The sequence below is a fragment of the Callionymus lyra genome, chromosome 17 (assembly GCF_982586985.1).
Source record: "Callionymus lyra chromosome 17, fCalLyr1.hap1.1, whole genome shotgun sequence".
Lineage (NCBI taxonomy): Eukaryota > Metazoa > Chordata > Actinopteri > Syngnathiformes > Callionymidae > Callionymus > Callionymus lyra.
The window spans coordinates 23,659,350-23,676,393 of record NC_141834.1 but is presented as its reverse complement, the minus strand read 5'-3'; the positions used below and the strand labels follow the sequence as shown (position 1 = coordinate 23,676,393).

Here is a 17,044-nt window from a genome sequence, read left to right as displayed (position 1 = left end):
TCCCAAAATGTAATGTCCTTCTCAAATGTGTATTTTATTCCTATACTTTATTAAATTAGACGATATTTTTGAAATAGTTCTTGTTTACCTCCTTCAATGTGTCTTCAATTGTTTAATAGTTTAGTGTGTAAATGTTTGGATGTTTCTGCTCTGACATGACGGACTCTCTCTCTGAGCTTCAACCTGTTGCCAGAAAGTCTCTCTGGTCCTGCACACGTGTCATGTTCACACTGAAGGAATTCCAAGCAGCTCCTTAATCCCAGCGAGTGCTGACGGAGGCTCGGACGATAGATGTCGAGATGTGCACGAGATGTGCACGAGATGTGCACGAGATGTGCACGAGAGGCCAGAGAGTTGAAGAGGTTCAAGCCTGGAACACAGGAGGTCCGAGGTGGAGGTCTCTCTGCTGCCAGACCTGTCTGGTGTCAAACACCGTTGAAGAGCAGATACGTCAGTGTTGATGCGGCTCAGAATATCTGAAGTCACTGGCAGGAGGCGGGAGGGAGGCCAGGGACACGCTGGAGAGTCCGTCCCTCAGATGGAACTCCTCGGGTTTATTTTGACTTCCAGATGTGGTCGGACTGAAGGATGTTTGTGAGAAATGAGGATTTTGGTGGATTTGTGTGCGACTCTGCAGGATTTAACATCATAGGAGCTGATCATAATGTCATGACATCTCATCGGGTCGATTGCTGTGCAGCAGTTTGACCCTTGACCTCGTCCATTCTTCTTCACCCCAACACTCCGATCAGCTGCTCCTGGTTCTTCCCCTTGACGTGCTGAGACAGAGACATTAATGTTTTCCCACAAACAAGGTTGATGTGTTGAGACAAAGACTGAATTCCTTCTGTCCCTCAGGTACGACTACAGGGAGATGCTGAACAACTCCACGTTCTGTCTGGTTCCTCGAGGTCGACGACTGGGTTCCTTTCGCTTCTTGGAGGCTCTGCAGGTCAGTGACGCACATGAAGTCTCATTTTCCTGTCCATGACTCATCCCTCCTCACAAGGCTGGGACTCTCCGTGATGATGTGTGGAGCAGGAAGGCTTCAGCGGCTGCTTTTGTTTAGCATCTGTCGTTCAGACACTATCACTAAAAGCTTCTCTCCCGAGTCTCTCATCCGTCCTTCGAACCGGGTTTTTCAAACTTTTGTGTTCCGTGAGCCTCAGCACTTTGTCACTGACAGAGAATGTTGCTTGTGTAATTCCACATCTGCAGCGAATAAACAATCGCTGCATTAATGATGTGGTAAAAGCTGCAGAAGACGTGTCTCTCCAGCTCACACCACCACTTTACTCTAGCGTGGAACAGCTGTTCTCAGCGCGCCGGCTCGGATCCTTCTCCAGATCCTTCTCCGGATCCTTCTCCGGATCCTTCTCCGGATCCTTCTCCGGATCCTTCTCCTGATCCTTCTCCGGATCCTTCTCCGGATCCTTCTCCTGATCCTTCTCCGGATCCTTCTCCTGATCCTTCTCCTGATCCTTCTCCGGATCCTTCTCCGGATCCTTCTCCTGATCCTTCTCCTGATCCTTCTCCGGATCCTTCTCCGGATCCTTCTCCGGATCCTTCTCCTGATCCTTCTCCGGATCCTTCTCCGGATCCTTCTCCGGATCCTTCTCCGGATCCTTCTCCGGATCCTTCTCCGGATCCTTCTCCGGATCCTTCTCCGTCTCGCCTCACGTTCCTCTTCTCCAGCTTGACTTGAACGAGTCGCTGCTGTGGTCGATCATGTTTGCTGGAGTAGAGAAGGTGACGTTGTTCCTGCAGACGTGGCTTCGTTCCAGTATTCAGGAGAACATTTAGGTCACAGTGAGCAGGTCCAAGTCCTGGGTTTACAATTTCCTGGATATTTACCAGCTGTTAGTCCAGAAGATGATGATCAGTCCAGTGGACCAAACAAGTATTTATACGTCTCCTCTTGGTTAGATTTGGTCTCTCATCGTTTATATGCAGACGACTCACAGATGCATCTTCACTTGGACTTGTTGACCAGTTGAATCACTTGGACCTTCTTCACCTCAACGAATCTGAATTCTTTATCCTTCATCGTCACATCAAACTTTTGAATCATCTCCATCATTCCACCACAACAGTTCAGTCTTGCCTCCAAAAATGATATAAACGTAATGTTCAGTAAAGTCCTCACTATTGTAACTCACTATTGAGGATCAGTCAAGTTCTACCGAACCGAACTCTCTGTAGCATCTCAACGACGACACATGAGCTTCAGCCTCGTGATTCTGACTTCATTGCGTTTATTATTGTTATTTTAAATGAGTGACGATGACGATGATGATGATGATGATGTGGTCCTGGTGATGTTCTAGATCAGGGGTGGGCAAACTCGGTCCTCAAGGGCCGCAGGGTGTCCAGGTTTTTGTTCCAACCGATCAAGAGGACACATTTTGACCAATCAGGCGTCTAAGGAGTAATCAGTTGATCAGAGTCAGTCAGGTGTTGCTTGTTTCAGCTCAAACCTCATTGGTTAAAATGTGCTCGATCGGTTGGAACAAAAACCTGCGGCCCTTGAGGACCGAGAGTGCCCCCCCCTGATCTAGATGGTCGATGAGTCACATGTTTGAACTGTAGAGACGTCAGAGACACTGGAGGTGCAGCGGTTCTACTCTGGTCTTCTCACACTCCAGAGTCCAGACGCTCTACTGTAGAAGACCACGAGAGACACCATCAGAACTGAGTCCTTATGACTGAAGACCCCGTCCTTCTGTCCTGATCCATCCTTCCTTCGCTCGGGAACAAGACCCTGACTCACTTGAAGTGCTGCTCCTGGTCTGAACATCTGTAGGTGAAGACCATCAGTGGAGGGTTCCATCGGGGTCTGAGGGGGACGAGACCTGGTGAAGCTCAAGAGCCTGAAGTGATGCTGAGACTCACTGAGCTGTGGAGAGAGTCAAGTGTTCAGTTCCAGAGCTGTTACCTCATGAAAGGAAAGTGATGAGGGCAGCGGTGGCGTGTGTGTGTGTGTGTACATGTGTGTGTGCGTGTGCGTGTGCGTGTGCGTGTGCGTGTGCGTGTGTGTGTGTGTGTGTGTGTGTGTGTGTGTGTGTGTGTGTGTGTGTGTGTGTGTGTGTGTGTGTGTGTACATGTGTGTGTGCGTGTGCGTGTGCGTGTGCGTGTGCGTGTGTGTGTGTGTGTGTGTGTGTGTGTGTGTGTGTGTGTGTGTGTGTGTGTGTGTGTGTGTGTGTGTGTGTGTGTGTGTGTGTGTGTGTGTGTGTGTGTGTGTGCCGACAAAGGACAATCGGAGAGGCGTCCCTGCTTAAAAGATTACAGCTGCGCTTCTACACACAACGACACGTACACTCACACACAAGTGGATGATGGGCTCACGAGGACCTGCTGGTGCTCATGGTCCAGAGACTTTTTTTTTGTTTCTCTCTACGTTTGAAACTGACCAAACTTGCAAAGCTCTCGAGTCTAGTCCTAGAAATATTGACGTTAGCAGTTGTTAAGAATAGACGGATGTTAAAGAGGGAAGTAAGGATCGATCGACGATGATTGACAGCAAGAGGCAGTGAGTTCCAGAAACATCCTGGCACCAAACACACGGGAGGCTAATGTAGCTAATGTAGCTCATGATGAAGCCTCCTGCATCCAGATGTCCATCCAGACCTTCACTTGAATGCTTCTCGTTGTATCAAATCCATTTTTTAACTTTTTTTTTTGCTCATAAACCTGCTGGATCTCATGACCTCCTCGATGTCGCTTCAAGAGCTCGGATCACGAGACGTGTTGAGACTCTGACGTGTTTCTAAAAGTCGAGTGGTGTGAGATGTTCACTGGTGTTTGTTTGACGGACAGGCCGCCTGCGTGCCCGTGATGCTCAGCAACGGCTGGGAGCTTCCCTTCTCCGAGATCATCGATTGGAACACTGCGGCGGTGATCGGGGACGAGCGGCTGCTTCTCCAGGTGAACCTTCTTCCTCCTCCAAGTCTCTCTGGAACTTCTCACAGCGTCTCTATGTTCGAGGGAGCCGGCGTTTGAACCGGCAACCCTTCCGAGTGCATGATGATAAGATTGTAGCAAAGATGTGTGTGTGAGCATCTGTGTTCCCGGAGTGTGAGGTCATTCAAGCGTGTCCTGGTCCTGATGTGTACTGACTTGTGTCCTAGATCCCCTCCACGGTGCGCTCCATCCACCAGGACAAGATCCTCTCCCTGAGACAGCAGACGCAGTTCCTGTGGGAGGCGTACTTCAACTCCGTGGAGAAGATAGTCCTGACAACCCTGGAGGTAGATCTGCAGGAGCTCACGACGCTACATTTAATTTACAGCACATCTGAAAATAACCCCGACTCACTCGCTCTCTACGCGCCTGGAAAATAGAAGTGAAATAAATACAACAGAGGAGACGCATGTACAGAGAAGACCCTCTCGCTTCCATCTACACTCTCACTTCACTTCGTCATTGCATGACTATTATCTTCCAACACAGCTGTTTTGATTGACACACGTCTGATCCCATCAAATCTCTTAGTGCTCCACTCAATGGGCGGAGCTTATGACATAAAAGCGTCCCATTGGTTGATGTAGTAACTTGTGGTCCAATCAGAGTCAATCAAGTTGTTCTTAAATCAACACAATCAAATATCAAAAATGTCATAGTATTTTGTTTTGATTATAGACTTTACTAAACGTGCCGAGTGAGTTGTTTGGTCTCTCGTAGTTACATTCTCCAAATGTACTTCTATTGTTATTGTTCAACTGAGTGTTGATGACGGAGAGGTCACTCCCTCTCAGTGAACTCATCACTTCCTTTATTAAAGAAAAGGTTGGAGTGATCCTGCTGACGTTCATGGAGATAAAGAACACAATGGAATCTTTTCAAACTCCTCATGGAAGCCATTAAACCCGACTTTGAGTCGAGAAAGATTATAAATCAGTTTAATTTCACAGCAGAGTTCTACTCGTTTCACTTCAGTCTGTGACTTTGTTAGAGCGGCCGAGGCCGAGCGGGATTATTGGTCTATACGTTGTTAAAGAATGGTGTTTCAGAGGCGGCGGCTCCGCAATCAGTCATGTCGGCGGCGTTCTGCTCTCCGACTCCATTTATCTGTATTCTTGCTGGCGAGCGAGGCGAGCGAGGCGATCACGCTCACAGCCTGGAATTGCAAACAAGCGCCGCGGAGAGCAGCGCGGAATGAAAAATGGATGGAGGAGAATTCATCTTGTGTTTAAATAGTAATTTGATTTTGCATCTATAAACCCTTTTATTGTGGCCCCGGCGGAGGCTCGTGTGGATCCACTTGAACGTTCACACGTGCTGCTGCTGAACATGAACACGCCTCCGTCATGGCTGCTCTTTACCGTGGATCCATCAGAGTGTCTTAATGTCGTGGCTTCATCTGTTGCTGCAGCAGCGTCTGAGTCACTGTTGACCTCAAACGATGTGCTGAGATATTAAAAGAAAACTTTGCGAAGCAGGTAATTGTTTAATTTAGCTCATAAATAACTGGTTTAGAACCTTCCTCTCGCCTGGAGACGACAAGTGTGGTTCTATCCTCTCACATGAGTGACCCACATCCACCAGTCGACGTGATTTGTTGTCGCCAACATCACACCGTCAGCAGACTTTCCAGGCGTGCGGCGCCGAGCGCCTGCAACCCATCAGTGTGCAGCGAGAGAACCTGCATCAAATATTAAAGCTGTGTGTGGCTGCAGGCGAGATGCAGAGTAAAGTGAGTTTGGCTCTCTGACTGTGATGTGCTGGTAATGAACCCACTTTGTTTTCTTACTCCACACTCAACACACTCAACACACTCAACACACTCGACACACTCAACACACTCGACACACTCGACACACTCAACACACTCAACACACTCGACACACTCGCACTCTGACGCAGCAGATTGTCGTCGGAGATCATCGTTGAAGTTTTCATAAACGATACTTGGATGACGTCACAGCGTCAACATCTTCACAAAACACTTCAGTTTTCATCAGAGCAACATCAGACACTCGTGGAGACGATGATTGACAGGTTCAAGGTGTCGCACGAGGACGTGCGGGAAGAAAATATTCAACGTTTGAAGGAGTTGATGTGTAAAGTTTGCACCACATGTTGAAGTCAAACGTGTGGTTGTTGGATGAAGATGACGTTAAAGAGACGTCGTCTAATGAAAGAAGCTTGAAAATAAATATATAAATGAGTAAAATCTTATGAAACCTCTTGAAAGACTAAAATCCACCTACAGATAATATTTCTCTAATTACACTTACATTTTTCAGACGAGTTTCTCCTATAAACTATATTTTCATGCAATATTTAATTCATGGTTTATACATGATGAGCACGACACTGATGGACAGCACGTCACCTATGGAAGATGTTTTTATATTTGATGTGAATGGATGTGAGTCGAGGGTCACTGGAGTGAATTCATCAGACGTACTGCATAAATAAATCTGTGAGCGTCTCAGACTGAAATAATTCATCCTTCATGGCAGCTGAAGAGCTTCCTCTCACACGAGATCCTTCAAACCTTGTGTCTCCAGATCATCCAGGACCGGGTTCTGCGCAGGACGTCCAGGAGCAGCCTGATGTGGAACAGTCTGCCCGGGGGTCTCTTCACGCTGCCTCAGTTCTCCACGTACCTCGGAGACTTCCCCTTCTACTACGCCAAGCTGGGTTCGTACGCGACTCATCGGCGAGAACATCTGGTCTGATGTGTACATGCATGTACCTCATGTACTTCATGTACCACATGTACTTCATCAACTGTACTTCATCCCCCGTCTTGTCGTACTTCATTAATCCACCGTTTGACGCGGAGACGACTGCAGTAACTGAACGTTTGTTAGCCTTATTAGACACTTCCTATTGAAGTCGACCTGTTCACTAGCACTGGTCAGATATCTTCAACACAATTATATCCATGTTTTTAAATTCACAATTAACACGAAAATATTTACGCGTTTGTTTGTTTTTGTGTTGCCATTAAACCTCTGGCCACTAGATGGCAGCAGTGGTTACATCCTCTGCAGCTAAAAGAAAGAAAAGATTCACCAGAGCTGTGTCTCAAATCACATACTAGTGTACTCAAAGTTAGTATTTGTAGTGCATAAGTGCGTCTCAATTCTTGGTATGTAAATGTAGTGCTCCATACACACTAAATTGACACTAAAACACACACAAAACTGAGTATGGATCGATGGACACTTTCTACACTCAACATCTCCATCTTAGTGACGTTGTAAACGGAAGTTATATATACGTCATATATATATATATATATATATATATATATACATACACACCAAACGTGCTGCCAGCAGGTGGCGATAGCGTTCCTACAGCTGGTTGAAATCATCGTTAAATAGTAGTAGAAGAAGAAGCTGTCGCGTCATTTCCTGTTAGTGTGTAGCAGCAGAGTTTGATTTGAGACGTACTATCTGTGGAGGATTAGTTACTAGTTAGTACGTACACTATCCTGATGATACTAACTTCTAGTATACTAAGAGAAGAATGTTTGAGACATACTATCTGTGGAGGATTAGTTACTAGTTAGTACGTACACTATCCTGATGATACTAACTTCTAGTATACTAAGTATGTTTGAGACATACTATCTGTGGAGGATTAGTTACTAGTTAGTACGTACACTATCCTGATGATACTAACTTCTAGTATACTAAGAGAAGTATGTTTGAGACATACTATCTGTGGAGGATTAGTTACTAGTTAGTACGTACACTATCCTGATGATACTAACTTCTAGTACACTAAGAGAAGTATGTTTGAGACATACTATCTGTGGAGGATTAGTTACTAGTTAGTACGTACACTATCCTGATGATACTAACTTCTAGTGTACTAAGAGAAGTATGTTTGAGACATACTATCTGTGGAGGATTAGTTACTAGTTAGTACGTACACTATCCTGATGATACTAACTTCTAGTATACTAAGTATGTTTGAGACATACTATCTGTGGAGGATTAGTTACTAGTTAGTACGTACACTATCCTGATGATACTAACTTCTAGTATACTAAGTATGTTTGAGACATACTATCTGTGGAGGATTAGTTACTAGTTAGTACGTACACTATCCTGATGATACTAACTTCTAGTATACTAAGAGAAGTATGTTTGAGACATACTATCTGTGGAGGATTAGTTACTAGTTAGTACGTACACTATCCTGATGATACTAACTTCTAGTATACTAAGTATGTTTGAGACATACTATCTGTGGAGGATTAGTTACTAGTTAGTACGTACACTATCCTGATGATACTAACTTCTAGTATACTAAGTATGTTTGAGACACAGCTCAGATCTTCCTTCTCTCTTCTCACCCTCGTCTTCTGTCGTCCTCCAGGTATCAAGCCGTACCCCAAGTTCACGGCCGTCATCCACGTGGTGACCCCGCTGGTGTCCCAGTCGCAGCCGGTCATGAAGCTGCTGGTGTCGGTGGCCAGATCCCAGTACTGCGCTCAGGTAAGAACTCGATCAGCGTTCATGTGGTAAATACACATTATTGTTTATTTCCTGAGCGAGTGAAACACGCTTTATTATTGATCACACAATCCATTAAATGGCGACAATGAAACTGAATAAAAAACACACGTTTATAGGAAAATAAATGGACGACTTGTGGTGTTAAATAAAATGAGGAAATTGAAAACTAAAATAAGTGAAAGCAGAGAACAACTTAAACCTAATTCAGTTGAAAAAGCAAGTGTTATGAATGATCCAACGGTCTTGAACGCACCATAGCAATCCCAAGATCATTGAGCGCATCATTCATGTGTGACAGGAGTGTGTGTTTCTAACTCTATTTTAAAGGAGTAAAGTTCTGTCTATGAGGGTGTATTAGTCTAAAAGAATGTTCCTATACCTGACATGTGATCACGGATCAGGTGACGTGAAGGATGTTCATATCACTGATCGATCGCTGAAGCCGACTCAGCACTTTCCTCACAATTGATTTGTGTGGCAGGTGATCGTTCTGTGGAACTGTGAGAAGCCTCTTCCTGCCAAACATCGCTGGCCGGCGACCTCGGTGCCCGTCCTGGTGATCGAGGGCGAGAACAAGGTAATCAGAAGTGTGAGAACGTTCCTAGGAATCTTCATCCGCCGACGATGAAGCGATGAATGATTCAGAGCCGCTACATTATACACAGCGTTGAAATATTGAGACGTGCCGCGTCTGAGGATTCACACTTTGCATCCGCACTACAGTGTCGCCTCGTCAGGGAGACACGTGTCACTCAAACGTGACGTCACTCAAGTCTGCTCTGAGCCTGAACCTCTTGATTCCTCAGGTGATCAGCAGCCGCTTCCTGCCGTACGACACCATCCCCACCGACGCCGTCCTCAGCCTGGACGAGGACACGGTTCTGTCCACCACCGAGGTGAGGCGTCCACGGTCCCGTCTGGTCCACGATCCAGGTCTCTGAGGCCCTTCTTCTTCTCAGGTGGACTTCGCCTTCACCGTGTGGCAGAGTTTCCCGGACCGCATCGTGGGGTACCCGGCCCGCAGCCACTTCTGGGACGGCAACAAGGAGCGCTGGGGCTACACGTCCAAGTGGACCAACGACTACTCCATGGTTCTGACCGGAGCCGCCATCTATCACAAGTGAGAGCCTCGTGTCGAGCTTCAGTCGACGACAACACAACTGCTGGTTCTGTTTGATGACAACACAACTGCTGGTTCTCTTTGATGACAACACAACTGCTGGTTCTCTTTGATGACAACACAACTGCTGGTTCTCTTTGATGACAACACAACTGCTGGTTCTCTTTGATGACAACACAACTGCTGGTTCTGTTTGATGACAACACAACTGCTGGTTCTGTTTGATGACAACACAACTGCTGGTTCTCTTTGACGACAACACAACTGCTGGTTCTGTTTGATGACAACACAACTGCTGGTTCTGTTTGATGACAACACAACTGCTGGTTCTCTTTGACGACAACACAACTGCTGGTTCTCTTTGATGACAACACAACTGAAGACAAACTTCAACTTGACAACAAAGCAATCAACTCCCATGATGCCTTTCTACACTCTGCTTTATTGATCGACGGCTGATTGGTCGATACGATACTGTATGAGATTCTATGTCATACGATGGGTTGGCTGGGCGGCAAAGCATGATGGGAGCTGATCATGACGGCGTTACTGAGAGGGTTGTTGAGACGACACCGTGTGAATGTTGAGTTTGTTGCTTCAAATAAATGTTAATCAATCAGTAAACAATCAATAGTTGGATCACGACCTCCGTCTCCGCAGGTACTACCACTACCTGTACACCTCTTACCTGCCGGCCAGCCTGAAGTCCATGGTGGACCAGATGTCCAACTGCGAGGACATCCTGATGAACTTCCTGGTGTCGGCCGTCTCCAAGCTGCCGCCGGTCAAGGTCACGCAGAAGAAGCAGTACAAGGAGACCATGATGGGACAGGTGAGTGATGGAGTCGCTATGGCAACGAGAACTGGAGGTGAAGCAACAGGTGGAGACGGAGAAGCGATGGACGGAACTTTATTGATCCCTTTAGGAATTATTTGGGAAAATAGGAAAGTATTTGATCAAGTGAACCAGGCTTAGATAAGAAAGTTACTTTCTGATCACAGTTACATTTTTTAAAGGAACATTTTATTTCTTCATAATTTGTCAAACATCTGACCTTCGTCCTCCTCGATAGTCATTGATCCATGAACCTATGTAGCTGAAGAACCTTCTGACAGATGTTCGTAAAGGACGTGTCGCTCAGAACCAGAACTGGTCCAAAGCTGTGGATGTAGATCCTCCTGAAGATCTTCAATGTTATTTTGAAGCCAGTCGTTCACGTCATGGATTCAATTCTCGTTAGTTTTAATGAAAAGACCTTCTTATCCAGAAGAATCTTCCAAACACTCGTGGCCTCCAGTAAACATCTCATGAATAATTAGGAGGAGCTTTCAAAGGTCGGGATGATGCTCATGAATTATTCATCCTGAGATTTGTCCCATTTCTACCTCTCTGCTCCCTCGCTCCGTCCCTCCTCCCTCATCCACCTCTTCTCTCTCCGTCCCTCCTCCCTCATCCACCTCTTCTCTCTCCGTCCCTCCTCCCTCATCCACCTCTTCTCGCTCCGTCCCTCCTCCCTCATCCACCTCTTCTCGCTCCGTCCCTCCTCCCTCATCCACCTCTTCTCGCTCCGTCCCTCCTCCCTCATCCACCTCTTCTCTCTCTGTCCTCCTCCCTCATCCACCTCTTCTCTCTCTGTCCTCCTCCCTCATCCACCTCTTCTCTCTCGGTCCTCCTCCCTCATCCACCTCTTCTCTCTCTGTCCTCCTCCCTCATCCACCTCTTCTCTCTCTGTCCTCCTCCCTCATCCACCTCTTCTCTCTCGGTCCTCCTCCCTCATCCACCTCTTCTCTCTCGCTCCTCCTCCCTCATCCACCTCTTCTCTCTCTGTCCTCCTCCCTCATCCACCTCTTCTCTCTCGCTCCTCCTCCCTCATCCACCTCTTCTCTCTCTGTCCTCCTCCCTCATCCACCTCTTCTCTCTCTGTCCTCCTCCCTCATCCACCTCTTCTCTCTCCGTCCTCCTCCCTCATCCACCTCTTCTCTCTCTCTCCATCGCTCCTCCTCCCTCATCCACCTCTTCTCTCTCTGTCCTCCTCCCTCATCCACCTCTTCTCTCTCCGTCCTCCTCCCTCATCCACCTCTTCTCTCTCCGTCCTCCTCCCTCATCCACCTCTTCTCTCTCTGTCCTCCTCCCTCATCCACATCTTCTCACTCCGTCCCTCATCCACCTCTTCTCTCTCTCTCCCTCCATCGCTCCTCCTCCCTCATCCACCTCTTCTCTCTCCGTCCTCCTCCCTCATCCACCTCTTCTCTCTCTCTTCCTCCATCGCTCCTCCTCCCTCATCCACCTCTTCTCTCTCTGTCCTCCTCCCTCATCCACCTCTTCTCTCTGTCCTCCCTCATCCACCTCTTCTCTCTCCCTCCCTCCATCGCTCCTCCTCCCTCATCCACCTCTTCTCTCCGTCCCTCCTCCCTCCTCCACCTCTTCTCTCTCTCTCCCTCCATCGCTCCTCCTCCCTCATCCACCTCTTCTCTCTCCCTCCCTCCATCGCTCCTCCTCCCTCATCCACCTCTTCTCTCTCTGTCCTCCTCCCTCATCCACCTCTTCTCTCTCCCTCCCTCCATCGCTCCTCCTCCCTCATCCACCTCTTCTCTCTCTGTCCTCCTCCCTCATCCACCTCTTCTCTCTCTGTCCTCCTCCCTCATCCACCTCTTCTCTCTCCCTCCCTCCATCGCTCCTCCTCCCTCATCCACCTCTTCTCTCTCTGTCCTCCTCCCTCATCCACCTCTTCTCTCTCTCTCTCTCCATCGCTCCTCCTCCCTCATCCACCTCTTCTCTCTCTGTCCTCCTCCCTCATCCACCTCTTCTCTCTCTCTCCATCACTCCTCCTCCCTCATCCACCTCTTCTCTCTCTGTCCTCCTCCCTCATCCACCTCTTCTCTCTCTCTCCATCGCTCCTCCTCCCTCATCCACCTCTTCTCTCTCTCTCCATCGCTCCTCCTCCCTCATCCACCTCTTCTCTCTCTGTCCTCCTCCCTCATCCACCTCTTCTCTCTCTCTCCCTCCATCGCTCCTCCTCCCTCATCCACCTCTTCTCTCTCTCTCCCTCCATCGCTCCTCCTCCCTCATCCACCTCTTCTCTCTCTGTCCTCCTCCCTCATCCACCTCTTCTCTCTCTTCCTCCATCGCTCCTCCTCCCTCATCCACCTCTTCTCTCTCTTCCTCCATCGCTCCTCCTCCCTCATCCACCTCTTCTCTCCCTCCATCGCTCTTCCTCCCTCATCCACCTCTTCTCTCTCTCTCCCTCCATCGCTCCTCCTCCCTCATCCACCTCTTCTCTCTCCCTCCTTCCATCGCTCCTCCTTCCTCATCCACCTCTTCTCTCCCTCCAGAGCTCCCGGGCCTCCCGCTGGGCCGACCCGGACCACTTCGCCCAGCGCCAGACCTGCATGAACAAGTTTGCCAGCTGGTTTGGCACGATGCCACTGGTCCACTCCCAGATGAGGCTGGACCCGGTTCTGTTCAAGGACCAGGTGTCCATACTGAGGAAGAAGTACCGGGACATCGAGAGGCTATAGCCCTCCAGACCCCCCCGCTCTCTGGGCACGAGCGAGGGGCCGGACTCGTGGAACCAGCTGCAGGGGAGCCGAGCAGATGTGGACTAGATCGCCGTGTCCTTGACCCGTGTCCTTGACCCGTGTCCTCGTGGTCTGCCCGTGTCGTCCTGGTCTCTGATCACAGCGACCCCTGAAGGACACGAGTTCACGTCCTTCACAAACGTGTCCAAACGTTTCCTCGACTCCATCCTCGGGCGACAGCTTGAAGTGACGGTTCCTGGACCAGGACCTTCTGGATCCCTGAGGTCCCAACGACACCTTTGTACCAAGATCACATGACACATGCTTTGACAGTGACCCTTGACCCCTGGCAAGAACCCTAGAGTCCCAGCATCCGATAGGTTGAACTTTCTCAAGACACGAGATCCTCGAGCCTCAGATGATCAAGGATCTGCACATGACCAGGATCTCATGTTCTAGGAGCCCATAGTGACCCCAAAACTACTTCCTGAACCTGCTCTCAGAACCATTGTCGAAACATTGAAGATAGATTTCAGAGACTCTGACCACAGAGAGTTAACATCTCAGAGAGGTCGTGTCTGAAGATCCTGGAGGTTGAGATGAAAGATCTGCCACAAACATCAACACATGGACTCATGACCTCAGTCCTGGATCTGTGGAGGGTTCGATGCCCGACTTGAAGGTCTAACAAATGACCAAGTCTTGGTGCCATGAGGAACAGTTCTTGTCCCGGGCTGGAGGAGCATCTCCAGGAACAAGGAAGGGTTTAAGGTGTTGGTACGGAGGTTTGTCGGGTCGACACGGAGAGAATGTTGTGGTTCTGGTCAAAAGTGTTTATTTGAATAAGAGACGACGAGTCTCAACCACTCGCTCCTCGGGTTCAAGAGGGAAACACGTTTGCAATTGTTATTTCCTGGAACTCCTCGGTGTCTCAGCGGCGGTGCTGGACTCGTTGTGGCGCCGGGTCGGAGTCGCAGCTGCTGTGTGTTCTTGATAATCAGTGGAATGTCGACCCAACGTCACCAAATGTATCTCCAGACTCTGGACTGAACCACGAGGATCGTATCAAACGATCCCAGGCGTGAACTTGAAGGCGATGATTTTCTTAGACGGGTTTCCTTCACTGTTTTACTTTTAGATCCCAGAACCGGTTCTAGACGATCCATGTTCACTGAAATGTTTTGCTCCTTATATCGACTTCTTGGTTTTAACTCTTAACGATTCCAACGACTCAGTATCTATTGGAAGTAGGAGCCTCTGGTCTGATGGAAACATTGACATTTTAAACTCTTTAAAACTCTAATCTTCTCCGAAGTAAGAATCTTTGTTGTCTGCTTCACGAGGGTCTTGTCGGGAGGGTCAGCGTCGAGGGTACGACCCCTGTGGGGACTCTAGTTTTGTTGGTGCTGATGGTTCTGGGACGAGATCTTTCTTTCTTTGAGTTTTTAAAGTTGAGTTTTTACTGTAAACTGACGACAAACGTTGACGCTGACGGAAGATATTTAAGTCGAATGAACGCACAATAATGACGACAACAACAAGGCTCCTGCTGCCTTTACTACACAAACAAAGATTCAATCAGAAGGTTTGTTGCCTATAATCAGCTCTCGTTTGTCGAACCTTCTGGACGTCGATCCACGTTTCCGGGTCTTCGTTCTCTTCTTCTTCTGCTCATATCAAGGACACAAGCGTCTCCATGTTCTCGTCCGTCGCTCCTGGAATGTGCCAATAGATCCGTGTGTGGAGCCGAGTGTCTGGTGAAGTCACATGAAGCAGGTGCAATATGTGAGGTCGAGAGGTCGTGAGGTCGTGATGCCAGAGGTCGTGATGCCAGAGGTCGTGATGCGAGAGTGAACTATGAACTATGTGCCTTTAAGTCGGGAAACAACGAGCAACAGATCCTTCATTTCTACACACGTCTGTGTCCATTCAATCTGGAGCTGTTGTTTGACCCTCGTCTCATCACACACACACACACACACACACACACACCTATACACACACACACACACACACACACACACACACCTACACACACACACACCTACACACACAAACACAACTACACACACAAACACAACTACACACACACAACTACACACACACACACCTACACACAGTATTTATCAGAACTGTTCATCGTCTGCATCTCTGCTCGTCTCCCTCACGTTCTTCCTGATGATTTTTTGTAAAGAGTTTTATAAAAATGAAAAATCAAGAAATAAAACGTTTGATATAAATCAGCCTGTGTTTGTGTCTTTAATCTACACTCAGAGGTGTGTGTGTGTGTGTGTGTGTGTGTGTGTGTGTGTGTGTGTGTGTGTGTGTGTGTCTTTCCAGCGGCTCCCTGCCTCACGCGTCAGGAACAGATGTGATCCTGCATCGATGACAAGCTCGTCTGGATTTAACCTTCAAACATAGAGACGTGTTTCCATGAGAAATATTACATGAAAACATTTATCAGAATAAGATCATTTGATTCATTCCGACCTCTATGGGGTTATTGTTTACTGTAGAATATAAAGTATATTTAAAATAATAAACTACTTTAAATCTTAAGCTCCTTCATGTTTACTGTAGAATATAAAGTATATTTAAAATAATAAACTACTTTAAATCTTAAGCTCCTTCATGTTTACTGTAGAATATAAAGTATTTAAAATAATAAACTAGTTTAAATCCTAAGCTCCTCCATGTTTATTGTAGAATATAAAGTATATTTAAAATAATAATATATTTTAAATCCTAAGCTCCTCCATGTTTACTGTAGAATATAAAGTATATTTAAAATAATAAACTAGTTTAAATCCTAAGCTCCTCCATGTTTACTGTAGAATATAAAGTATATTTAAAATAATAATATATTTTAAATCCTAAGCTCCTCCATGTTTACTGTAGAATATAAAGTATATTTAAAATAATAAACTAGTTTAAATCCTAAGCTCCTCCATGTTTACTGTAGAATATAAAGTATATTAAATAATAAACTAGTTTAAATCTTAAGCTCCTTCATGTTTACTGTAGAATATAAAGTATATTTAAAATAATAAACTAGTTTAAATCTTAAGCTCCTCCATGTTTACTGTAGAATATAAAGTATATTTAAAATAATAAACTAGTTTAAATCTTAAGCTCCTCCATGTTTACTGTAGAATATAAAGTATATTTAAAATAATAAACTAGTTTAAATCTTAAGCTCCTCCATGTTTACTGTAGAATATAAAGTATATTTAAAATAATAAACTAGTTTAAATCTTAAGCTCCTCCATGTTTACTGTAGAATATAAAGTATATTTAAAATAATAAACTAGTTTAAATCTTAAGCTCCTTCATGTTTACTGTAGAATATAAAGTATATTAAATAATAAACTAGTTTAAATCTTAAGCTCCTTCATGTTTACTGTAGAATATAAAGTATATTTAAAATAATAAACTAGTTTAAATCTTAAGCTCCTCCATGTTTACTGTAGAATATAAAGTATATTTAAAATAATAAACTAGTTTAAATCTTAAGCTCCTCCATGTTTACTGTAGAATATAAAGTATATTTAAAATAATAAACTAGTTTAAATCTTAAGCTCCTCCATGTTTACTGTAGAATATAAAGTATATTTAAAATAATAAACTAGTTTAAATCTTAAGCTCCTTCATGTTTACTGTAGAATATAAAGTATATTTAAAATAATAAACTAGTTTAAATCTTAAGCTCCTTCATGTTTACTGTAGAATATAAAGTATATTTAAAATAATAAACTAGTTTAAATCCTAAGCTCCTCCATGTTTACTGTAGAATATAAAGTATATTTAAAATAATAAACTAGTTTAAATCTTAAGCTCCTCCATGTTTACTGTAGAATATAAAGTATTTAAAATAATAAACTAGTTTAAATCTTAAGCTCCTTCATGTTTACTGTAGAATATAAAG

The 17,044-nt window shown here is 45.9% G+C and overlaps 1 protein-coding gene across 1 annotated transcript in view; it reads left to right on the top strand.

The window, feature by feature from the left end:
• LOC148063050 (exostosin-1b-like) overlaps positions 1 to 15,359 on the top strand; it is a 39,438-nt gene extending 24,079 nt beyond the window's left edge. Inside the window, exons 2-11 of the mRNA XM_087812241.1 lie at positions 859 to 952; positions 3,817 to 3,924; positions 4,128 to 4,247; positions 6,513 to 6,645; positions 8,341 to 8,459; positions 8,962 to 9,057; positions 9,287 to 9,376; positions 9,440 to 9,600; positions 10,261 to 10,432; positions 12,934 to 15,359. Of these exons, the coding sequence (XP_087668367.1) occupies positions 859 to 952; positions 3,817 to 3,924; positions 4,128 to 4,247; positions 6,513 to 6,645; positions 8,341 to 8,459; positions 8,962 to 9,057; positions 9,287 to 9,376; positions 9,440 to 9,600; positions 10,261 to 10,432; positions 12,934 to 13,119 (1,279 nt within the window). The 3' untranslated portion in view covers positions 13,120 to 15,359. The remainder of the gene's footprint in view (positions 1 to 858; positions 953 to 3,816; positions 3,925 to 4,127; positions 4,248 to 6,512; positions 6,646 to 8,340; positions 8,460 to 8,961; positions 9,058 to 9,286; positions 9,377 to 9,439; positions 9,601 to 10,260; positions 10,433 to 12,933) is intronic.
• The last annotated feature ends 1,685 nt before the right edge of the window (positions 15,360 to 17,044 follow it).